The sequence below is a fragment of the Pezoporus flaviventris genome, unplaced genomic scaffold (genome assembly GCF_033815535.1).
Source record: "Pezoporus flaviventris isolate CSIRO_AGI_PZ_B2104156 unplaced genomic scaffold, CSIRO_AGI_Pfla_v1 ptg000007l, whole genome shotgun sequence".
Lineage (NCBI taxonomy): Eukaryota > Metazoa > Chordata > Aves > Psittaciformes > Psittacidae > Pezoporus > Pezoporus flaviventris.
The window spans coordinates 34,799,012-34,823,829 of NW_026892555.1; the positions used below are offsets into that span (position 1 = coordinate 34,799,012).

At 38.0% G+C, this 24,818-nt stretch overlaps 2 protein-coding genes across 13 annotated transcripts in view; one reads left to right on the plus strand and one right to left on the minus strand.

The window, feature by feature from the left end:
- CSPP1 (centrosome and spindle pole associated protein 1) overlaps window positions 1-13,966 on the minus strand; it is a 58,115-nt gene extending 44,149 nt beyond the window's left edge. For 2 of the 12 annotated variants that reach the window (XM_061448344.1, XM_061448336.1), the window contains exons 1-6: window positions 13,673-13,966; window positions 8,654-8,757; window positions 7,552-7,648; window positions 6,227-6,327; window positions 5,505-5,528; window positions 2,916-2,996 (exon numbers count right to left, since the gene is read on the minus strand). In XM_061448344.1, the coding sequence (XP_061304328.1) occupies window positions 2,916-2,996; window positions 5,505-5,528; window positions 6,227-6,327; window positions 7,552-7,648; window positions 8,654-8,755 (405 nt within the window). In that variant the 5' untranslated portion in view covers window positions 8,756-8,757; window positions 13,673-13,966. Of the gene's footprint in view, window positions 1-2,915; window positions 2,997-5,504; window positions 5,529-6,226; window positions 6,328-7,551; window positions 7,649-8,653; window positions 8,777-9,407; window positions 9,510-10,190; window positions 10,264-11,330; window positions 11,374-12,969; window positions 13,311-13,672 lie in introns of those variants that run through there. The other 10 variants (XM_061448347.1, XM_061448335.1, XM_061448340.1 and 7 more) reach the window with 9 other exon arrangements.
- Window positions 13,967-14,081: 115 nt separating this feature from the next.
- COPS5 (COP9 signalosome subunit 5) lies at window positions 14,082-24,490 on the plus strand. The gene is made up of 8 exons (XM_061448348.1): window positions 14,082-14,314; window positions 14,409-14,643; window positions 17,147-17,275; window positions 18,488-18,553; window positions 19,150-19,235; window positions 20,309-20,420; window positions 21,191-21,339; window positions 24,085-24,490. The coding sequence occupies exons 1-8, from the start codon at window positions 14,157-14,159 to the stop codon at window positions 24,167-24,169; spliced, it is 1,020 nt and encodes a 339-aa protein (XP_061304332.1). The 5' UTR covers window positions 14,082-14,156; the 3' UTR covers window positions 24,170-24,490.
- The last annotated feature ends 328 nt before the right edge of the window (window positions 24,491-24,818 follow it).

Genomic DNA, 24,818 nt, shown 5'->3' on the forward strand with positions numbered 1-24,818 from the left:
CTTTCCTGTTAGGGTGGTGAGGCACTGGAATGGGTTGCCCAGGGAGGTTGTGAATGCTCCATCCCTGGTGGTGTTCAAGACCAGGCTGGATGAGGCCTTGGGTGATATGGTTTAATGTGAGGTGTCCCTGCCCATGGCAGGGAGGTTGGAAAATGATGATCTTAAGGTCCTTTCCAACCCTAACTATTCTACGAATATATGATTCATGGCGCATGTCTTACACTAACTCATTCCAACCATCATATATATGCACAGAAGAGTATTATATTACAATATTAAGAACTATGATCTTCTCTACTGCAGTATTTTACAATATAAAAAAGCAAAAAGTGTTTTAAAACCTTAGCACTACATATAAATTTACTTCCCACAAACAAATTTCAAACAAAAATAATTTATAGATCTATCACCACAGAAATATCAACTTAGTAACTGTTTTGCAAATGAGACCAATGCTCCCAAAAACTTTGGTTTTTTTTCCCCCAGATTTGTGCTTACAAGTTTCATACCTGCAGACTGCTATGAAAGCTGCCTGAGGGGAATTTCCAAAGCTGAGAAAGTAGCATTGCCTGTAACAGGTGGCAAAACACTCCACAGAAAATTCAATATGCTGTGTGGCTGCACGTTTTACCTAATAGAGGAAGCTAAAATGCAAATGCTAACCTCTAATCATCATCTGCCCAGAGGCTAACAGTTTAGCAGGGCACACTGTGACACCTTCTGGCAGCCTTTAGGTTCTGCAATTCCAATAAATAAGTGGATAAAAAGGTGTCCTGGGTTCAGCAGAAGCAGTCATGTTTCTCCTTCGTGGCAGCTGGTGCAGTGCTGTGTTTTGACTTCCAGCCTGGGAACACTGCTGGTGAAACCGATGTTTTCGGTTGTTGCTAAGTGATGTTTACCCTGACCAAGGACTTTGTGAGGCTCATGCTCTGCCAGGGAGGAGGGGAAGCCGGGAGGAAGCAGAGACGGGGCACCTGACCCAGGTTAGCCAAAGACGTATTCCATACCACAGCATGTCATGCCCGGGGTGGGGGGTAACTGGAAGTTACCCGGAAGGACACAGGCTCTGGGTCGGACTCGTTTCTTGGCGAGTGGTATTGTATTCTCTTCCCCTGTTATTTTCTCTTAGCATTGGTGGTGGTGGTAGTAGCAGTGGTGATTTGTGTTGTACATGGAGTTGCACTCTTTCGATCCTCCTCCCCATCCCTCACGGGAGCGGGGAAGGGGAGAGTCCTGGGGTGGGGGGGGGGGGGGGCCTCAATTGCTCTCATGCTCTCAGCCTGGCACCACTCACTGGGAGCGAGTGAACAAGCTGTCTGGCTAGGGTATAAACCACGGCAAAAGGGTACAATGCACTTAGGCAGAAAATCTCAGCAAAGGTTGAGCTGCTATGATATAAAACCATCAATGATCAGACGTATTCCCAGTTCAGATACGTCTTTAATTTTCACAGAATTAATCAAAGATACTTTATTTTTCACTGTTTCAGCACACATACTTGCAAGGGTTAACACAAGTATGTGTTAGGGTTCTTTAACTTCACAAGAACTTAAAGCTAAAGTAAACCCAGCACATGTGGACGTTGCCACTGAGGAGTCCTTTCCCCTTCCTAGGCATTTCATTCTTGCTGCCTCCTTTTTCTTTTTTAACACTAGTATAATTTGGAGTTTGAGACTTTTTCATAACAGCAGTTTTCACTTGAGCTCTCACCAGGCTCCTCATACAGCCAAACATTACTGCCAGCACAGGAAAGGCAGAAAGCGTAAGCACAGCAAGGGCAAGACCAACACATTCCATACTAGAAGTCTTGTGTCAGATTACAACAACAGCATAGCCTCAAACACAAAGCAACATGCAACTCCAAGGAAATATAGGTTTAAAAAAATTAATTAAAAATAAATAAGTGAAACAAAATCCCCAAAGGTGCAAGAATGCAGTTCTCCTCCAACAAGACAGCTTCTCTTTCTGCCTTGCATCTCTGCTGGGGTTTGATAAAACCTGACAACCAACCAGTGGTGTTTGTTAAGACAGCAAAAATATTTGCTAAATTACAGTGTTTCTGCTGTTTCAACTTCCTGGATCAATTTACAAGCAAATACAAGTGAACAGTAGAAGGGCAGAGGAGAGGTGACCTGTGTAAGATTGATTTAGGTGTTCACAGAATCATACTACACATCAGAGGAATAGATCAGAGCTTAAGAAAATCCACATATGCATGTTGCATCTTCATATTCTAACCTCCATGAACCGCCAATAGCGGAGAGACAGTTATGGCTAGTATCCTTCTCCAGTGTATGAAAGCAAGACCATAAACTGGTAAGAAATCTCACAGAAACCAAAGGGGTTAAACACAAGGAGAGAATGTGCACTCCTTTGACAAAGCACATTAGTATCAGTATTTTGAAAGAAAGATTCGAAATTGGTAAGTTTCCCATATTAAGAGCAGGCAAGATGTGAAATACAAGATCTAGTTCTGGTAAAAACTGGTAAGACTCTAATTGAAGAAACAGCTACAAGCAAATACTTTAAAATTTATCCCCAGGCTGCAGTAGGAAGAGTAATAAATTAGAAGAGGATTTATAAGAAAAATGGTATTATTTATTAGATCAATATTTATTGCTGAACAAAAACCCAAGCACAATGAGAGCTTTTGAAAATACCTGGTGGTGCCCTGCAGCCATGAAGTGCAAATAGTAAACCTCCAAATAATATCAGTGCAAACTTACACATCTAATTATCTAGAAATTTAGAGTACAGGTAACCTAGGATTATTCTAATGACCACCTCCCGAAAACATTTATTTGTAAACATTGGGGGAAAACAAACAAAAAAGTGGAAGCGATTTTTCCACAACAGTTTAAATATTCGGGTTCTTTTTCAAGTTATATACCACTTCATTCCTTCCACATACCTACCTTTGCAGATTTTCGCTCATCAATAGGAAGAGATAATCCCTGAGTATATGGATCTACTTCATCAGTAGTCTGATAATTTTTCTACATTTAAAAAAAATGAAAAAAAAAGTAAATATATTTTTTGAATATATATTCAATATATTTTAAAATACCAAATCTTACTTGCTAAATACTTGCTAGGAATTAATATTTTCTGAAATAAATCTGATCAATTCAATTAAATAAAAACTGAAGACAACCTTCACATTTTGAAAATGTAGGATGATCTTGGAGCACATGAATGGTCAAGGAATGCAGAAAGTAATGGGCTTTGTCACACTTTAAGCCTGAGTTTCAAAGAGTTTGTCACTTCTTCCCTGTTACACTACTTCCATGATCACATAAGATAGTCTTCCTATATTAAAAATACATATTTTTATTCAAAGAAACCACACCAGTACTCAGTTTTCCTGTAATGAAGTAAAATAAGCACTAGCATATGTACAAGCATAAGAAGAACCTTCCAAGACACTACTCAAGATGAAAAAAATCGCTTTTTCTAAAAAAAAAAAAAAAAAAAAAGGAAAGGATAACATATCTCTACCTCTTGTTTTAACAGATGGAGATGGAATCCATGCTAACACCAGCACAGCCACCACTCTGCATCTCAACACTATGTTTTCTGCAACGGCAGTTCCCAAACTTCAGTGTAATGACTTGTCACCAAATCTTTTAATTCCTTACAGACCATCAGTCACTTTCAGAACAGAATTTTTCATTGAAAACACGATGTGGTTGCTCCATACAGCTCCCTGGGCCACGGCTTGGGAACTGGGCTGTGCAATACATCAAAGTATTGGCCTTTCAAATCAAATACCAGTGCTGGAACAGGTTCTCTGCTTCCAGGCCTAGTGGCTTTTTCCTATATCACTCATTTACTAAAAGCATCCCCAGGCCATTCTCAATCACCTATGTTTTATAAATCTGATTATCTTTAATAAAAAGATCATCTATTTGTGTGGCATGGGCTGATGAGAGGAATGGGTTAGATACGGTATTTCATTAGCATTGTTTCCTTCCATCCTTTATGTAGCTTAAAAGCTTAGAGGCATGTCAACACATAAGCACTCTACCTGTTCCAGTGCAAACCCACATCATTATGAATTACATTTCACAACTAAACATTGAAAGATTTAAGGGATTTAATTACCACACAAATATCCAAGCACTAAACCAACTAGATTAATATAGGAACTAAGTTATTTTTACCAGAAAAAGTAAATAAATTGTAATCCTCATTATTAATTCTTTTTTAACAGATCTATAGAGAATACTTTTGATCTTTAAAAGGTGTTTGATAAAAATCAGAAGCTGAGATGGAAACTGCATTTTCTACGTAAGCAAGACTAAGCAAGTTGTTAACCAAAATATCCTGATGAGAGATTCTAAGGGTTGCACTCTCTTTAAGAGATTGCTATCCTACCTCTTCTGCAGAATTGCAGGCTTAATATAGCTAACATGTACTACATAAAAAAAAAAACCTGTAAACTACATTCAACTGTACATTAAAAAAATAAACTGTACAAAATTTGTACAACTGAAGTTCAATTGGGAATAAAACACTAGAAATTTACATCAAACTATATTATTTGGGTACTTTGGTGAGAATTATGAAATAATAAATTTTTACACAATATTTTAACTTTGAAATTAATCTGAATTTTAAGATTAAACAAGAAGCAACAATTATATAAGCATTATTTTGATGCAAGGTTAAGAAGCCTGTTCTGCTGTCGCTATTACTATTCAGGAATTCTACTGCATGCTAATATAGCTAATTTGTATCACACGCATGTTATTCAAAGCCTCAGAAAAACCAGAGGGTTGTGTTTCTACCACATTACCTCCCAGTCCTTTCACCCAAGTTGCTTAATCTGAATGACCTGGATGGACAGTGGTAAATTTAACAATTATATATACTTGACAGTATAATGATATAAATAATAAAAAATTACTGTAATTGAACAAAGCTTGCAAAGATGTGTCTCTTGTATTATTTTTTCACAAGACTTGTATTCTCACTTTCTGGACACTAGGTGGTGAATAACTGCCCCTACTGCTTCCCTAACCACGACTGATGAGATGTCAGTGATAAGGAAGAAAAGCACACTAGCTCTGATTCCAGCGACATAACATTTCAGGGTTTATGATTTTATTCCAGCTTTGTAAAGTATGTGTATAAAAAAAATAAATAATTAAATAGGTCTGAACTGGTAACATCTATGGAACTTAAAAGCCTTGAAGCAAAAGTCTACTAAACGAAAAAGTTTTATAAGGTCAACATTAGACAGCAACAATAGCAATGGCAAAGGAAAAAAAAAGAAATCAGCAAGTGTTTTAAAATCTTACCAATGGAAATAATGAACTTCAGTGATCATTTGCACAAAGCCAACAATGCTGTGAATCACAACTAATCACTATGGCATGCACAATCACATAAAGCACAATAATGATTTTTTATTAATTCAAATTGCAAAAAGCTTTCAAAGCAAAAAGTACTAATTTGAAAAGAAAAAAGAACAAAAATAAAAGATACTGCAGGCACCCTACCTTTCTTTTTGCCTGTGAAATACCCTAAAGATCAGGGAAAAGATACTATTCAAAAAGAGCCTTTCATTCAAATATATTTGACTTAACAAAAAAGACGACTTCTCTTAAAACCAATCCATTTTTTTATTTTAAGAACTAAAGATAATTAGCATTTTCAGACAACAGATATTATCTGGTTCCTGATTTGTTTCTGTTTGGCTAAGAAGGGATACAGAATATTCCCAAGACTACATCATTTCACACATACCATTTCAATTTTAAATTTACTGTGACATTTAATAAATCATGTTAAGCAGAACAATTTTATTTCTACCACTGAAAAGAAGCTGTCAAACGCAGTCACACTAATTATAGGAATATTCTTACTGAATTACAGACCACACAATACATAAGTACTTCAGGAAGTAACATGATATTTTAAATTCTTAAGAAGGTACTAAGAAAGTAGTAGATACAAATAAATTAAACTATTAAGGATAAAAGGTACTAAGTAATAGGTAGCCTCGTAGCAGCAAAATCTACGGAAGCCTGGAATATACAACCGTTCCAAGCAGTGACATTTTGAAACTACTTTTACTCAAGTCTGCAAAATCAGCCATGGTTCAGAATGAATGCCTTCCTACAAAGATTTTCCACAGATTTTACTCATTTTCATTCAATTAAAATGAACAAATCCTTTTAAAAGACTCGCTCAACTCAGGCAACCAGACAGGAAGCTTTACCTGAGAAAGGTATCGCCTATAATCTTGTCGGAGTTCCTCTTTCAGTTTATGTTTTTTTCGTTCATATTCTTCTCCAAGAGGTAAGCTCAAGCCATAGTCACCTGAAAGGTTAACACCATTAAATATTATTAGCATACTATTTTGTATCAATACAAAACACATCCTGCATCTGGATTTTTATTAGATATCAGCAATAAGAAAAATGAACTGCGCAACGAGTAATTACAAAACAGCTGAAATACAAAACACCCTCTCTCTATGAGCAGTTGGAAAACTGGATTGGGTTTTGGATGTCAGTTTTCCTCTAGTCCTTGTGCTTTTTCTTCCCACTAGGAAAAAAAAAAAAAACAACATAAACAGTATTTGGATAGTTTGACAAATAGTATAAAATAACCTAAATATTGTACATATTCTTTTGCCAATGTATGCTTCAAAGGAAATCTCTTTTGACATGTTAGTTTCTAAATTACTCTGATATTTTAAGCCATGCTAATCACATAATAGAAAACATACTTTGCAAGTAGAAAGAAACAATCTATTCATTTAGCATGAAGCATGTGAAAAAATATGTGGCTTCCACACAAGGAAGAAGGAAGGAAGCTGGCCATATGCTGAAAATCATTTTTCTTTCCACCTCAGTGTTTTTAATTGTAGTAGACCCAAAATACACAGTACTTTTCCAAGATTACTCTCAGGTCTCATAAAAGCTACACTCCTAAAATATAATGCCATGCAAGCTGGCATCTTAAAGTACTTTGTAAGATACATCCTCTGTCTCAGAAGCCCACCACTGCAACCACTTTCACTGCTCTCCAAGGAACAAGTCTCTGTCTAATTTAACCCAAATGAAATTACACTGCTTTAAAGCAGAACCAGCCAATGACATGAAACAACCACCCACCAATAATCAAAAGTGTTTTCAGTGCCCAGATTATTATTAGAGCACACTAGTTTTGGTTGGGATAGACTTACATTTCTTCATAGTAGCTTGTATGGGTCTATGTTTTGGATTTGTGCTGAAAACAGTGTGGATAAACCAGGGATATTATAGTTACTGCTGAGCAGTGCTTACACAGAGCCAAGGCTTTTTCTGCTCCCATCTCACCAGCGAGTAGACTGGGGGTGCACAAGGAGTAGCATAACTATAAAACAAATTCCACACAACCCAAAGACATTTGGAAGACTGAAGAATTGGTATTCACTTGAATTATAATGGTTACCTTATAATTAAAAATCCAAAGTAGTAATTCCCTTCCAAAATTTTTCAAAGGTAGCTAAATACTAGTTAAATCTAGAAGACATATAAAAAAATATACATACTGTACCTAAAGAATAGTTCTGTTGACTATTTGGAGGTATATTTTCTTTAGCCATGGATATTAACATTTTTCGAGTCTCGGAAAGCTTCTCTGATTCCTTATTCTGAAAACAAAAAAAAACACTTTGCTGCATCACAAGGTAAAATAAATATCACATACAGGAACAACATTATTAACATAATTATTAGCACTATAGAACAGAGGAATAGAAAGATTGGAAAAGATGCTGGATTAGCACAGTAAGCAAGTTACACATTTCACTAATACCACCAAAAAAGTAGCTCTCTGTCGTGGTTTAAACCCAGTCAGGTAATTCGTTCATTCACTCCCCCCTTTCTTTCCCTCCCCCTATTTATATCTTATGGCAAGATGGACGTAGACAGATCCCCACAGATGTGATCAACAAGATAAACAAAAAAAGGAATGAAAACAGAATATTGTAATTGCTCATAAAAGCTCAAGCTATTTGGGGCTTTGTAAATCAAACAACAGATAAATCAAAACTTCTTTTTTTCACCAAGGACTTGACTTAGTCACCATAACACTTAGCTAGCTTGAATTATTTAGATACAGCTTTTTGCCCAGTACTGGCACTCTTACACAACTTAATGGTGCTCTGCAAATTATAAAATCTTTATAGCTTTAGAATTAGGTACTAAAATTTCTAATGGGAAATTTGTGATAAGAACAGATTTTGTTTAATTGATTGGATTAAGTAATTTGCCTTTTATATTTCCTAGTTTCTGCAACGGTAATTTTGACGATATTTATATCATCCATCAGCAACTCAATACCCATGCTCTGGAGTGTGCTGAGAGCAGATCCCTGCTTAGTCAGCTTCCCTAGGAAGGGAGGAAGGAACAATAATAAACATTTACATGAGTTTTTCCACTTGTAATACACAAATGTTAATGTATATGCCTGGTGGCAAACAAGTTTTGAAACTTCTACATAAAAATAAAGAATTTAAGTTAGAAATGACTTTGAATAGATAAATAATATATATTTGAACTATAAGTACAGTTTGAAAGCACAGCAAAAGTAAGCTTAAATCAAGACCCAAGCAATAGACGTGTTTCAATTTGTGAAAACTAGTTAATACTCTTACCCTCATTTCCATGTACGGTGGATCATTTTCAAGTTCTGCCTTATCTTGTGCCAACTTGGCCTTCTGATCTTCAATAAATTTGTCTAAATCATCCGCCATCATTTCTAAGGTTATGGAAAAGACATAGAACATGGAACCTCCAAAATGTAAAGATCCATTACAGTTGCTTAAGACAGTAGTTAAGTAATGTTCAAGTTTCTCCCTTAGAACTAGAAGCCATAAGATGTTTGCTAGGTCAGTGCAACACCTGAATCAGGAAACCCATCCATGGACATTTCTTGATGTAATTCACTTGATTACTTTTATAGAGAGAAAATTCAAATATTTCAGATTATAAGACTGAAGGTATTTCTCCAAGTTGGTTGGTTTTTTTTCTAAGTGCTTTGGTTTTTTTTTTTCTTTGACTGCAAGTCTACCAATGGCTCTTCACACTAGCACAAGCTTATTGCTAGTGAATGATAAAATCAAATTAGACAAAAATAAACAGAATAAAGGAATAAATACAAAATAAACAAATACCAAAAAGTACAAAATACACATATACTCTAAAATAAGGAACAAATCATGCAATTAATTCTGTGCTTAACTTACTATCACAAGAAGTCTTAAAAATCATCAAGCTTACTCAAAACCAAAAGAAAAAAAAAAATCCATTAAAAAAATAACCAAGAAAAGAAAAAATAAAAACCACCACAACCAAGCATAAAACACATGCATAGTGTTTCTGGAGTTGGAGCCAACAATGTATCATTACCTCTTCTACCAACAAAATAGCAGAGGCAGTAAGAACAGCTCCAACTCTGCAATAACCATGGATATGAGGCAGCACTGACTTGCAATCAGACAAGACACCCTTCTGTAAGAAAACACATACTGAGGAGCAGCTCATTACCTTGCTTCCATTAGTTGTGCATCTTGCCTATTTAACTGAAAGCATCTTATTTGTGCAATTTAGTGTATATTGCTGCTCCTGGACAGCCTCACAATAAAAACTAAAGTCAATCAAATTCATGACAATGGAACTGTAGAGAAGTTAAGGCTCGCACTCAGACTTTGAATATTCTTTGTTAGGATAGCCTTGCCAGGACTAAAAGTACTGTAGATCTGCATACTAAGTAACCATGGAAAGAAGACAGACCAAACCAAATATAAAGCCTACTTCATCCCAATCCCCACTCAGCATTTTCTCCAATAAATTACTGGATAAGCTTTGCAAAACCAAGCCTACAGATAAAAATCCATACATATATTCTACACATAAAGGAAAGGTGAAACTGAGCAGAGAATTATGACCCTCAATCCCGCTAATACTACCTAAACAACTTAAGCAAAAGGATTGCTTATGCAGGTTCCTCAGCAATCCCATACAGTATCTGAACTCAGACTGCACAGCAGTTTTAGTAAGGCTAATTCAGTATCCCTCTAAAGTCTATAGATTGTATGAAGCAAACAACAGGCTAATAATAAAAGTATATCAGAAAACGCTTTTAGGGAGAGGATCAAAAAATTAAAAAAAAAAAAAAATAACAAAACCAACCTCAAAAAACAGGGGAATAAGACACTTCATAGGTAAACATAGAAGAAAGTATCTGGAGAGACTGAGATAAATGCTGACTAAAAAGTAAGATGAAGAGAAAAAATGTCAAAATTCCACCAGATAAATTCAAGTAATTGCATGCTAACTTAATTTAAGGAATAAATCTACTTGATGTATTCCTTAAAACATATTCCTTTCAACTTTTTCTATTAATGCCATTTTTGATCCATAATATGAAATTATAATACTGTTAAAGAAGGCAGAACTAGGACAACCTATTCACAACCCCTAGTGATAATACAGGACAGTTAATTCCAAATATAAATTCTCCCATCTGATTCGTCCTAAATCTTTAATCTCATTAGTTCTGCACACTGATAAAGGATAAAAGAAATCTAAAAGAGGGTAAGTTTTCAGGCACTGATAAATTTTATTTAGCCTACTAGATTACATAAGAATAAAGAAAAAAACTCTTCTGAATGGGTGAAACAACTTGTCATACTAAAGAATTTAAAAGCTGGTCTCATCATCTATCCAGTGCTGCATAACCACCAAGAGGAAAATTACTTCATGTAGAAGAAAGAGGCATTGTAAGAAGTCTTTCCTAAAGTTCACTGACTTTAGTATCTGTATTACTTCTATTTAAAATAACATCTATAAACTCCCGAACTGTTTCCAAATCACCGTACTGGAATGGTACCAAACCTATTCTGAGAGATGGTATAAGGAGAGGAGTATTTGCAGTGTTTTCTGTATCTAGCAGAAGTAACACAATGAATATTCTATCATTCTGCACTCCAATCATACTGCTCAGAGAGCAATCTAATAAATTACAAAAACAAAGACAAAACAGTTACAGTTGAACTACATAGGCAATTCAACTGGTGTAAAGAAATCTCACAACTCCAGGCTTTGAAGAACACTGAGGCAAATAATGCTACAGCACTAATGATTCAGAATACCTTTAACACAGCTGAATAACCAGGAAAAGTGGCTAAATGCCTCCTAGAACTCTTAGAAAATAGCTAGACATTTGTTTCTTATATCCTTCTGCTGGAGTTGATCTTAAAATATGCACAATCCTTATGAGATATGCAAAAAGACTGTATTATACTGAAAGAAAAAATTAAAATTGCTTACATATTCTAAGCAAAAGACTGGCAATTTGAATGTGATACATACACTGCAAAGTTCAAAAAACAAACCAGTATGTTAGCAAATAACTTACTAAATATTAATCAATTTTATCAACTACTGTATCAAGTGACGAGATCATGACTAATCATAACAAAGAAACATTATGTTTCTGTCTGAAAAGAGTGCTAACGCAGTTCCCAGTTATGCAGTGAACTATCTCAGAGGTGACAGCACTAAACTCAAAGCAAACCATCAAACTGGCTTCATATGACTGCACAAACATACCAAAGCACAGCCTGCCACTATAAACCCACTCCAATTCAAAACAAAATCATCCATTTTCAGTTTAGCAGTATGTCTGAATGCATTTGGTGTATTTCTAGACCCTTGCAACTACTAGTAAAAGTGGAAGCTTCAAAAGTAAGCTTGGAGGCAGCTCCACAAGCATGTGCATAGAGAAAAAGGGAAAGTTAGAACATGCTGTAAACATCTGAAAACTCAAGGATAAACCATAGGTTCCCCAAAATTATGAGGTACAGACACTGTATTTTTCAAGTTTTTAGGAAAACAGAATATTCCGAAAATACTACTGGGGGAAAAAGAAAAAAAAAGTTTGACATATCTTATCAGCTCTTCCTTTCACTCTTGCATCTTTAAATCCTGTCTCTTTAATCTCAAAACACTGTATTATTGAGAGTGAAATTCCATTAAACATACTTCTGCTATACACTCAATTACTGTCTGAAAACGTCCCATAAAAATAGTATTTTCTATATGCTTACTTCTAAGATTTTTGGTTTTCATAAAATCTTTTTTCCTTTTAAACTGGAAGTTTTCAAAAAGCAAATCTGAATAATTAGAGTCAGCCACGTAGACTTAAGCAAGTATACCAAGCAATAGAAAGCATACAGATATTCAAGAAAATTAGTCAAGCTTGAACGTGAGATTTTTACAGGATCTATGGCCAGAGTTAATAATGCACGTCTCTGTATTCAAGATATGCAAAACATCTATGTGCATATGTATTGTATCATAGGTACTATACCTAGCTGTGTACTGTGTACCAACTTCATCATCTAAAGCAGTGTTTACTGCATTCCTTTCTATTCTTTCCCTTCCCCTCCTACTTTTTCAGCAAAATGGGGAGTAAAATTTAAAGCCAGCATATAAAAGTAAACAGATGTCACCTCTCCTGTCCTACCACAATACTAAAACACCACCAAGAAAAATGACAAGATGGCAATTCCCATCCATATGAACTGCAACAAGGGTGGTGAGGAGGGAAGTGCTTTGAAAAAAAGCAATTATATGCTACGTTTAATAATTGTGCTTACAGGTTATATGGTTACATAATCATGTCATAAAGTTTCATGCAAACTCCCTGAAGTCTCGTAACAGCCATCACTGGCCGCCCCTGGGAACGGCATTTACAATAAGCTCTAGCTGTCACAGACGTGCTTGCTCTACCTTTCACCTTCGCTTCTTTCAAATTCTTACCTGGAAAAGCACAAAAATAAAAGAAAATCCAGGGTCTGGACGCTCATAATTTATAAACTGACTAAACCAACACGACTTCTTCATAACTGTGAAGGCAATTAACCCTTGAAACAACCCAACAAGTTTAGGAGTTACTTCCCCTCACCATTAAGGGCTTATCTACTTTCCCAAAACACCCCGTATGATCCAAAAGGCCATTATTTTCGGAAGAACCCTTCAGAGCCGGGACAAAGCTCCTCCTCCTTGAGCCTGACAGCTCGGGGCAGCGCCTCTCCCCCACCCGGGCGTGCAGCGGGGGCCAGCACACGTACCGCTTCCCTCCTTCCCTCCTCAGCAGCATTTATGGGGCACTCCCGGAAGCATCGGTGCCCCTCGGCCCAGGTGTGAGGCACTCCCGCCGGCAGGGCGCGCAGGCAGCACCCCGGGCTCAGACCCTTTAAGAAGTGCGGCGCCGTTGTTAGGCAACGGCCGCACAAACAAACTGCTCCTGCCGGAAGGCCCTGCAAAAACTGCTACCCCCGCAGGGAGGCCCAGACCTGACACTGCCTCGGGCCCCGGCCGGGGCACGCCGGGGCACCCCTGCCCTGCCCTGCTCTGCCCTGCCCTGCCCTGCCCTGCCCCGCCCCGCCCGGTCCGGTCCGGTCTCGCTCCCTCCACCGCGCCTCCCCTCACACCCCCCCTCCCCACCCCGGGCCCGTCCCGCTCCCCGGCGAGCCGCCCTCGCCCCGGCCGCCGCCCGCTCCGGGCTGTGAACAAGGCAGCCGCTCGGCCACGGTCTCCGTGTGGCGGGGCCAGCAGGCCAGGCTGCGTGGGGTGCACTCCCGGGCGCTCTCCCGGCCTCCACTCACCGCTCACCGGCGGTCGCAGCTCCCCACGTCCCGCTCGTTACCGCTTCCCCGGAAACCAGCGGGAGCGCCGAGCAGCGCCCCCTAGTGGGGGCCCCTTCTCTCTCCCCGCCTCACAGGGCGAGAGCGGGGTAGCCCCAGTGCTGCTTCAACAGGTGAACAGGAGCGGGAAGCAAGATGGTGGTGGTCGTGATCTCCTCTCTACGGAGGGGTCGCCTCCCGTGACACACCGCTAGGCCGGGCGGCAGCTAGTATGCAGAACGCACTGCAGCTCCCGGGCGCCTCCGCCAGACCGCGCATTGCTGCAGCCGGGCAGCACCGCCCGACAGCTGCCGTGCCGAGCCGCTGGGGGGCGCAGCGCCGCCCATCCCGCGCCTGCGCGGATCGTACCACTTCCCACAGGGCCCTGTCGGCCTCGTTTGGCTCTGCCTGCGGCCCGGTGCGGCGGTGAGGTGGGCTAGGGCCGGGCCCGGAGCGGCGGGTGGCCATGGCGGCGGCGGGAAGCGGCGCCTCCGGGAGCGGCATGGCGCAGAAGACGTGGGAGCTGGCCAACAACATGCAGGAGGCGCAGAGCATCGACGAGATCTACAAGTACGACCGCAAGCAGCAGCAGGAGATCCTGGCGGCCAAGCCCTGGACCAAAGAGTAAGAGGGAGCGGGGTGGGCGGCGGGGGAGGCCTGATGCAGGGCCGGGGCGGCGGGGCTGGCCCTGATGGCTTCCGCGGTCTCTGTCTTGCAGCCACCATTATTTCAAGTACTGCAAGATCTCGGCGCTGGCTCTCCTGAAGATGGTGATGCACGCTAGGTCGGGGGGCAACCTGGAGGTGATGGGGCTTATGCTGGGCAAGGTGGATGGGGAGACCATGATCATCATGGACAGCTTCGCCCTGCCGGTGGAGGGTACTGAGACTCGCGTCAACGCTCAGGCTGCCGCCTATGAGTACATGGCTGCCTACATCGAAAACGCGAAGCAGGTAAGAAGTGGCAGAGCGTGTTTCTCACCCTCCATGGTACAGCTGCAGATCTTGTAAGCTAATCGCGCAGGAACATGCTCTGGGGTTTGCAGGCCTCCCCACTTTCACAGGGATAAAAGTGGCTGCCCACCGCCCTGGTTAGTCAAAGACTAAGAGAACTGTGTTGGCAGCAAGCAACCACTGGGGCCTCTAAACGTTTTCACATATCTATTTCCATGTCTTCCAGTAGGTCATCAAGTACTGGATTCGTCTTGAATTCCTTTATAAATTATTTTCGTTGCTGAGAAAGTGTTTTTGTAGCTGTAGTTGGTGGCTTGTAGATGGAAAAAGGAGGACGTGTGTTTCTAGAATAACCGATACATGTTTCTAAAAAAACTGTGCAAAATTAAATATAAAATAAGTGTTAGAAATGTTTACTATTTGTAGATCAGGAATATGATATTTATTTGTAATTTCTTGCTTTTTGAAGTCTTACTGCATAGCCATGCTGCTGGTTTCCATGAAAATAAACACATTTGTGAAGAAATGCCGTCTTCGTTATCCTGTATTCAGAAATCCATTTCATACTAAGCCTGACTGTATAGTAAAATTCTCGCATGCAGAAGGGTAATAGAAATACAAAGCTGCATTTGTGGCTGATACAGAAACCAGCATGGCACATCAGATCACCTACTGGTGTGCTCCTTCCAATAGAGGGCAATCCCATGCTACAAATAAGTGCTGGAATAACTCTGGCCCTCCAAGCTCAGATGTTTTGAGGCAGACTTTACCCTCTGATTCCTTAATTCTCAAAATATTTTAAACTAGCTGAAATCAGAAGCCCCTTACTTACTCACTGGAAATAACAGAGCAGTATTTGGGTTATTTTGGAGAGTTGTACTTCTATTCACAGCCTTATATGCAGTTAAGAGTTTTTTAAATAGATGTGAATTGGGCTAGATCGTAACATCAGAAAAGACTAAACATAATCCAAAAGTAGGTATGTTCTGATACTTTTAATAGTTCATCCCTACTTATGAGCAAATTTAGAAATAATCTAGTTCCTTTTATCTGAAAGTATTAATGACATAATACTGTTGTTGCAGAAAAGTAGGTAACTTGAAAAGATACGTGTACCTAAACATGTATTCATACTACCCAGTTCTTAGGTCGACATAATGGGTTTCAAAATGGTAAATCTATAGCATAATAGTAGTATTTTTTCATATAGTTAGTTCATCTGATATTTAAAACAGTCCAGATTTATGTAGGAGTACAAATGGGAAATTGAACTTTTGTGCAAATACAACAACTCAGCTTTACTGGTGCTCTGTCAGAGTTTGCATGCTGGCAGTTGCACATTTGATTTTGGCAAGTAGTTGTTCCTGGAATAACTCGTTAATATTAGATTGCAAGTTGATATATTCCCCTGCATAAGCACTTCACAGACACCAGCGTTCTGGTTATTTGCTTCTGTGTGAGCAGGATCTGGTGCTAATATAGTCAAAATGTGTTATTTGGCTTTGAAAAATAACACGTTCTTCAGTGGTTTGTTGATTTCTCTATATGGGAGTTATAAAGAAAACAAAATAATATTCACCAATTCAAAATAAACTAGATGTTCCCTTCAGTAGGTAGTTTGCCTGTTCTGTCTCATCTCAGAATTTTTCTGGTTTAACCTTCTGGATATATTCAATATTTGGCAAAACCAAGCAGATGATGCATACAAACACACAACTCAGTTAAGAAGTAGCAGATGTGGTCATGCCGAAATTATTCAACTCAGTGTGAAGCAGCCCGTAAGCAATTCTGCAAGAGGGGTACAAAATTAGGTGCAGTGGGTATTTGTTCTGGTTTTTGTTGTTATGTTTTATTTGTGGTTTGGTTTTCTTCCAGTATTTGTAGAGATAGCCAGGGGTATTATTTGGAAACTCCTGTTTTGCATTTTTCTGAGCCCAAAAAAAAATTAAAAAATTTATCTTTGGCTTTCAGAGCCTGCTCTGGCAATAATTTCTGCCACCATGTTTGAAAACATGCCTCTGAAGTTACGTTTTAAACCTACCACTAATCTTTCTATATGCCTCTGAGATGGGTTACAGTACTAAATAACGAACATTCGCTCTGTACGGACATACCATATATTGTATGGAATTATATATATTTATGTCATAGCTACCCTAAGAAATTTCTTATTCACACAGAGGAGTCCCAGCTTACAGTCTCACCACGTGTAATCTTCTGTACGTCAGCTGTCATTGAAGATGGAGCTCCTAGCTCCTTGTAGTTATTTGCTCTGTGGTAGTAGCTGTAAAAAAAATACTGATACTTCAGATTGTATAGTTTCTAGAAAACGGTTTAGGAAAATAAGACACACGTTCAGTATTAGGAAGTTGAGCATTGCAGGCTGTGTGTGCAATTGTTTCTATCCTCTCACTCTGTTGTAGTATGCTGGAAAGCCCAATAGAGGGCAGCTGATAGTTTCGGAATGGAGATCAACAGTTTTGTTTTCCTTCGCTGCTGGTAGGTTGGTCGTCTAGAAAATGCAATTGGTTGGTATCACAGTCACCCTGGCTACGGCTGCTGGCTCTCTGGGATCGACGTCAGTACCCAAATGCTAAATCAGCAATTTCAAGAGCCCTTTGTAGCAGTGGTTGTAAGTACTGTCTGATAGTTGATAAAAATGCATATCAGATTATGTTGAGGGGATAATAATTTTTAGCTTTCAGTCTGTTAACATTCCAGCAGAATGCATTTTGCGTGATGGAAGTGTTCAGTCCAGATTTTAAATTGGTATTGCTCCTTTTGCTTTGCTGGCCGCAAGCTGGTCAAACTAGTAGTGTTGCTTACCAAGGCCATTTTCACTGCGTTATTTCAGGTATGGTAGCTCTGTACAAATCCATGCATTACTCTCAGCTTCAGATTTTACTTGGTACTTAAGAAAACCAATATATTGAGCAATCCATATTCAACCGCCTGCTATATAACAAAAATAATTTCTTTTGTTCTCTTCGTTGCTTCTTCTGTCAAAATAGAGCAATTAAATACCTAGATGTTACTTTGCATCTAAAATGCCTTTTAAATTAAATCAATGGCATAGTGCAAGGTAGAAGAAACTACAAAAACTATTTAAGAAAAAAATAATATGAAAAAACTCTTTGAGCCATGCAGGGTCTTCCAGGCTTCCGATCACATCTGAAATCAAAAGTAAACCTTATTTTAGATAGTGCTTTTATTTCCTACTGAAGGAAATGAGGGGAAAAAAGACTGAAATTAGTCAGAAAGGACTATAACGTTGATGGAAAAATTACATTACAAAAGTATAAATCACTCTTAAGAAGTATTTTCACCATGTGAATTCTCCTATGTTATGACATAATTTCACAGATTCAGAGCACTTTCCTTGGGACTGCTTTTTTCTTTGTTTTTTTGTTTTGTTTTGTTTTTTATATTGTTGGTTTGGGTTTTTTTTAGTTATTTTTAAAATTAAACAGGGTATTAGTAAGGAGATTCTTTCATTAGTTTCCTGTATTTTCCACCAAAATGCAGCAGATCACAATATGCTTTTTCTTACTTCTAAGGTTTATAAGATTAAAAAGCAGACTTTTATTACAGTTTATTGTTCTTAATGTATTTTGGAAGCAAGGAAAATAAGTTTGAAAAAATGGTCCATATAAGGCTATTGATATTCCTGTCTTTGTAGAGTTGAATCTCATACCAATAGCTGCTGACTGAAAAGGTACTGTTTATGAGAAAATGAATACAATTTGCACTAACTGCATTTCTGAAATACAATTATTGTAGAGTTCTTGTATGCCTGTAATAATTTATAAAATGCGTATAACAAACATTACCTTTATTTCTACAGATTGATCCAACAAGAACAATATCTGCAGGAAAAGTAAATCTTGGAGCATTTAGGACATATCCTAAGGTAAATAGTGAAAATTATCTAGTGCATGATTGCTAAACGGCCTTTAAATAAGTAATAGATTGGTTCTAAAAGTTACTGCGGTTTGATCATCTGACAGTTTGATCTGCTGTGCTGTACTGTATGTCATTGTTCTTTCTAAAAGGAAGATACGCTGATATACTGGTTATTGCATATTTTTGGATATTGATTAGATTTACAAAGGTTGACTTCTAGTTTGTATGTCATAAATTTGTGGCAGTGTCAAATAGACTGTCTAGATAGTGGAACTGCCCTAAAATTACGTAGCTCCATGTGGTAATTTTTAACGGTTACAGTTGTAGGTAGCATTCATCAAAGTACATTTATGTTAATTCTTCTCTGTCATTTTTTAGACCTAAAACTAAACAATAATGGTACGTTTAATATGTGGTATTGTGGTTTTCATTTTAGAAAAGGAAGGTTCAAAACTGTCTACTTAATTCTTTCAAATAAATATTGTGTCTTTCCACAAAATAATATACAAAACCCCAACAACGTGGAAAGGTTAGGCTAAAAACTAGAAAATGACAGAAATATTTGAGATACTGTGTAATCTTTGCCCTTTGTTGCATTTTTAGGGCTATAAACCTCCAGATGAAGGTCCCTCCGAATACCAGACTATTCCACTTAATAAAATAGAAGACTTTGGTGTACATTGTAAACAGTAAGTAACAAAAAAACTACTCCCTGTACCACAAGTTCTCAATGTTTGTGTTTAGGTTAGTGATTCAGTATGGAAAACTGCATTTCTTGGGAGTGTTTCAAACCGTGAAGTTTTTTGTTACGTTAGCGCTGTTGGCTTTGTGGAAAAGTGTTATTGTCATTTATCAGGAGATACTTTATGGGAGAACTGTTACAAAGATGAACCTGGTTAAAAGCTTTAGCAGTTGATTCTTGAACACCTTTGTGTTTTCTTACAGCAGGGAGGAAAGGCTCAGATGTACGTGCTTCCCTAGTAGCAGGGCTAGGGAGACTGTAATGTCTGCTCTTCTAAGTAGTGGCAAGTGCTGTATATCTCTCTGTTCTGCATCACTGGGCATGTTAAGATTGCTTCTGTCTTTGAAAGGATTGGAAAGTGCAGATCCTGGAGGGATAACATCAGCAACAGGAAGAATTAATACTTTTTCTCTTGTCCTAGTATACTTCCCATGAATTGAAAGATAGTTTAGTTTTAACCATTCTTTCTTTAACTGTTCTATCCCCAGCCATGTGTTCCTCACTTCATACTTACTTTGTGAGGTATTACTTGTTTGGCAGGGCATTTGTTTTGTTGGGTCAGTCACTTGAGCTGATCCAGCTTGGAGCACCAGTTCTTGCTAGTTAAGCTACAGTGGGGTGGAACGTTAAGGCAGATGTTGGAGACACAGTGTTTCCAAAGAACAGCTAAGGAAAGATGGAACCACTTCTTTCAGTGGTTTCAGGCCTGGCTTCAGTTCTGCCTTCAGATGCTGACAAGCGCTGTAGCTTAACATCTGTGTGCATAGAACTTTAGGATCAAATTGATACCAGGGTCCTGTGTCTTGTAGGCTGCTGCACAGTGTTTTCACATTTTTGGTGCATGGATATTTGTTTAGAGTTAGAATTGTAGCTGGCATAACTTTTTTTATTGTTCAGTGCTTTGAATTTTGTAAGGTATTTGCCACTGATAAGGATTTTTTGAGATGCATGCACTTTAGGTGTCACAGCCAAACAAGACATACTTAGATGAAAGCTTACTTTGCGTGTTTGTCTTTAAAGGTATTATGCTTTAGAAGTTTCATACTTTAAATCATCTTTGGATCGTAAATTGCTTGAGCTTTTGTGGAACAAGTACTGGGTGAATACTCTCAGTTCTTCTAGTTTGCTTACTGTAAGTACCATGGTATGTTATCATTTGCATGTATTAATTCCTTAGTGCTGAAAGCGAGACCCTCTACTATAAAATGGTAAATGGGACACTGACAGATTTAGATTCTACATTAAGAATCTGTTTGTCAGATTAAACAAGAAAGGAGGATTTTCCTAATCATAAACACTGAAACATTGCTTATATCTGCTCTTCAAAAGTAGAAGGTGGGAATAAAGTTTAATTTTACTGAGTTCTTGATACACTTAGATTTTGTCCTAAACACTTTAAACTTGCATCTTTTTACAGCACTGTAATAAATGGTATGCTTTAAAATAATGGTATTGAATAAGTAAACACTTTTTAAAAACAAATAAAAACCAGCAGCAAAACCAGTGGAACTGCTCACATGAGGTTTCAACAGAAATACTGCAGGTAGACCTTCAATGTAAGAGCTCAGTATCAACAGCTTCCTTCTGCAAAAGCCAATTTTATACCTTTTCTTTTGGTCCAAATCAACTGAATTTTAATTTTTCATAACTTAAGGCATGGGTTCAAAGTAGTAAAGACTGCCCATTTCAGGCTTTAGGTGTTGACCATTTGTCAGATGTTCTGCTTCTGTTCTCTTAACCATCACTCATGTGCCACTCACGTTCCGTATCCCTTCAGTTGCAGATGCAGGTTAAAATATGCAGTACTACAGGCTTAAAGGCTCTTTTCAGATTCAGTTTGTATATAAATGCTTGAATTTATACCTTAGAATTCAGTATGTTTATTGCCTTCTTTCTCCTAAGAATGCTGACTACACCACTGGCCAAGTCTTTGATTTGTCTGAAAAATTAGAGCAGTCAGAAGCTCAGCTTGGAAGGGGTAGTTTTATGCTGGGTTTGGAAACTCACGATAAGAAATCAGAAGACAAACTTGCAAAAGCAACAAGAGACAGGTAAGATAACGTATATTTGTGTTCTTCCCTGTAAAAAGTGTTATTTTGTTTCAAGCTTTTAATCATGCCTTAAATTATAACCTACTGAGAATATAGGTAAGAATGGTCATATTATAGATAAGGATGAGACTCTGAATGTTAGTTTAAGAAAATCTTGCCTTTATTAAGTGTACAGTGGCTTTTCAGTCTTTGCTTCTGGGATAAAATTCAACTCTAGTTTAAAGTTTATTAAAGAAAAAAATCCCTGTTAAATTCCATCATTTATGACAAGCCAAAAAGATTTATTCTGTCCAGTGCAAAGTGGAACATTGCTAAAAAATAGCATGTTTTATATGGTTAATCAGGTTTAAATTGGCAGTAAATAACATTATTATATAGAACATGATTGTAAGAACTAGTACTAACAGTCCAGTAAGTTCACTCACTTAAAAATTAAAAACTCCCCTTTTTTCATATTTCTTAATGCATCATTTTTCCACAAATAAGGAAGGTTTTGTGTTGTTTTGTGTCTTGTTTCTAAGAAGTACATTAGAGACATTCGAGCCTTCGCATTTACCTCCCCTGCCTGATACAAATGCTTGCTATGATCAATTAATGAACTGGATGTACAGCATTATTTCAAAGAAGGTGTACTGTTTCCCTTCAGTGTTCCTTATGTGTTTGTTGGTAATCAGCTGGTTTCTTTTTTGAGGTTTGAAGGACAATGTTACATGTTACAGAAGTAACGTGTTACTTCTCGCTAACACATCTTTCTCACAATAGTCTGAAGAATACATATTAGACTATCTGCATAACGTTATGGTCACCACTTTTCCAAGTAAAACCTTTAATAAAGGGTAATGGTGTCCAGCAAGTTGTACAGTGTCTTGGGCTGTTCAAGAACGTTGTATTTGGCAAATTTCAGACTTTGAAAACCAAGAAGTACTGTGCTGTACACACTGGCACAATCTCAGGCACATCTGTGGAGAATTCAGAACTCACCTGCATGCATCTTAGGAGTTTTCTGAGTGAGATATAATTCCATTTAGTAAGGAACAATTTTGTAGAATCCCTTGGAATGGACTGAAAAAAAAAGTAATAAAATCTGGGATGTTGTGCTTTTCAGTTTCGGAGGCTTTGTAGCCCTCTTCCTCCTCATTTAATCCTGATACGTAGAAAACACAAAAGAAAAAAAAAAAAGGCTTTTTTTGTGAAGAGTGATTTACAAATAAATAATTTAATTTACATCTTGCTCAGTATGACTCAGGTGAACACAGGCTTTGCCTTTATAAAGACAGGAGTTACAGAAGGTTAACAGATATGTTAGCATTTTATTTTCTAACAAACATTATCAGGCTGGAGGGAGGTAGACATTAAGAAGTTAATACCCATTTAAACTATTTCACTTGCAACAGAGTTAAGGCTACTGCTGACTCAAAACAGCCAGGTTAGGCGGTACTTCGCAGTTGCTGTAGTGAAACAGTTACAATAGCAATGTTTTAAAGACATGAGAAGGATGGAGCAGCTGACAAGTTTGCTTAGATTTTGATCCCTGTTTAAGTGTCCCATAGTACTGACCACGTTTTATTTTCACATTACTCTTACATGCTTGCAGTTGCTCAAAGAGAGAACTCCTAATCATCAAACTATATTATTTCTTGCAGCATTTCTAGAAATTTTTCTGGTTTTATTTAGACATCATCAGTAGTTAGTTTATAAATTGTAATACTGGAAGGGCTTGATGTTGTCATCCATTTTGCTTTCCTGTGTAACAGAGTCTACTGTAATTCCCAGAATGGATTGTAACACTGTCACTGATGCATGTTTATCTTCAGTAATCTTTCCTAAGAAAAATTACAGTGGCATCTAAATTATTTTTTAAAAATAAGGTTGCAAAGTCAGCTAAAGGATTATTGGGTGTACCTGTTTTCGGAAAAACGGTGTCAGACATTAGCATAAATGTACTTACGCTTGGCTGTATGGTGTCCTCTGTTACAGTACATACACGTCTCTTAAGAGTTGTTTTCTAAGAGTACGTATGTTTTAGCCAGACTCGGCTCCAAGCTGACTTCCTTTGCTGGGATCTGTCTAGTAGTAATTTGTTTCCGTTCTCCATGACTTCAAGGCTGAGTCATCTTTTGCATTTGTATATTGTTTTTGAGACATTTTCATTTGTTCGTTAAATATATCCCCCTAAGTCAGACACCCTGGATGAAACTGGGATCAGTAGGAATCCTCTCAGCTGTTTGGGGGTTTTGCATGTTTCATATTTTGACTAATAACTGATTAGCTCTATGAACTCTTCTTGTAATGTTCTCTGTAAAATTTCTCAGAGGACCTGTTCTTACTGTGCACTACTGGCCTGAGCTTTACAAAGGAGATAAGGTAGAGAGAACAGTGTGAGAGCTTTTGGGTATTGATAACAGCTGGCAGCTCCATTCCATTCGCAGGGATGGTTTTTAATTTTATTTTTTGGCTCAGGTGACCACAGAGCTCACTTGCTCTCATTAATGTAAGATGTCCAAAAGTGCCAAAGAAGTTTTCTGGAATCATTTTTTGTGTTCATAGTGCTCATCAGTTTGCTTTTCAAGTAACAAACAGCTATTGGCAACAATGGCTAAATAACTGTATGTGACTTTTCCTTTCTGGACAGTTGTTAAGATTCATGGGGTTATGGGCACCCTGAACTTCCAAAACAGCTGAATATCTTCAATTAACATGACAGTTCAGTGTTTGGCCAATGTTGAATTTATGCTTGTTTTTCAGCTGCAAGACCACCATAGAAGCTATACATGGATTGATGTCTCAGGTTATTAAGGATAAACTTTTTAATCAAATTAATATAGCTTGAAGTGCATCACCAACTGATATGCATCTCCAGAGCAGAGAAAGTCGTGGTTTCTTTTGCTTGGACTTGCTCAATTTGGGAAATGAAGCTGGAGTGGAAAATTATCCATTTAATTTGTAGTACATCTAATATTTCCCACCTGTCTGACCACTTTTAAAGAACAAAATGTTCTGAAATGTAGCGCAACTTGTTTTTCTCTTTATGATAAAACACAACCAGTTTAGAGAACTGTTCCAAAATGAAAATAAATATGTGACTTACTGGATTTTCCTGTTAGGTATTTATCTCTGTTATCCACCTGCAATAAAACAATCTTGAAAATGAGTGGGTTTGCATTTTTTGGCAAATATTCATCTCCTCTTGCTCTTTTTCTTACTGTTCCATAGAAAAGTTCTGTCTGCTCAAGATCAGATGGGTAACCTATGCAGTGTAAGAAATTTGTTTCTCAGATCCTCATTTTTGTATTTAAGAATTTAATTCCCATTTGCTTATGTTTTAACAAGTTATTAAATCTAATAGATCCTTTATATCTAATAGTTCTACTGGTCCAGTCAGAAATGCATTCTTCTTACAGTGAGGAAGCATTCATGTATTTTGCTTCACACTTCTGATGGAGAGGGACTTTTTATAAGGGCGTGTAGTGACAGGGCAA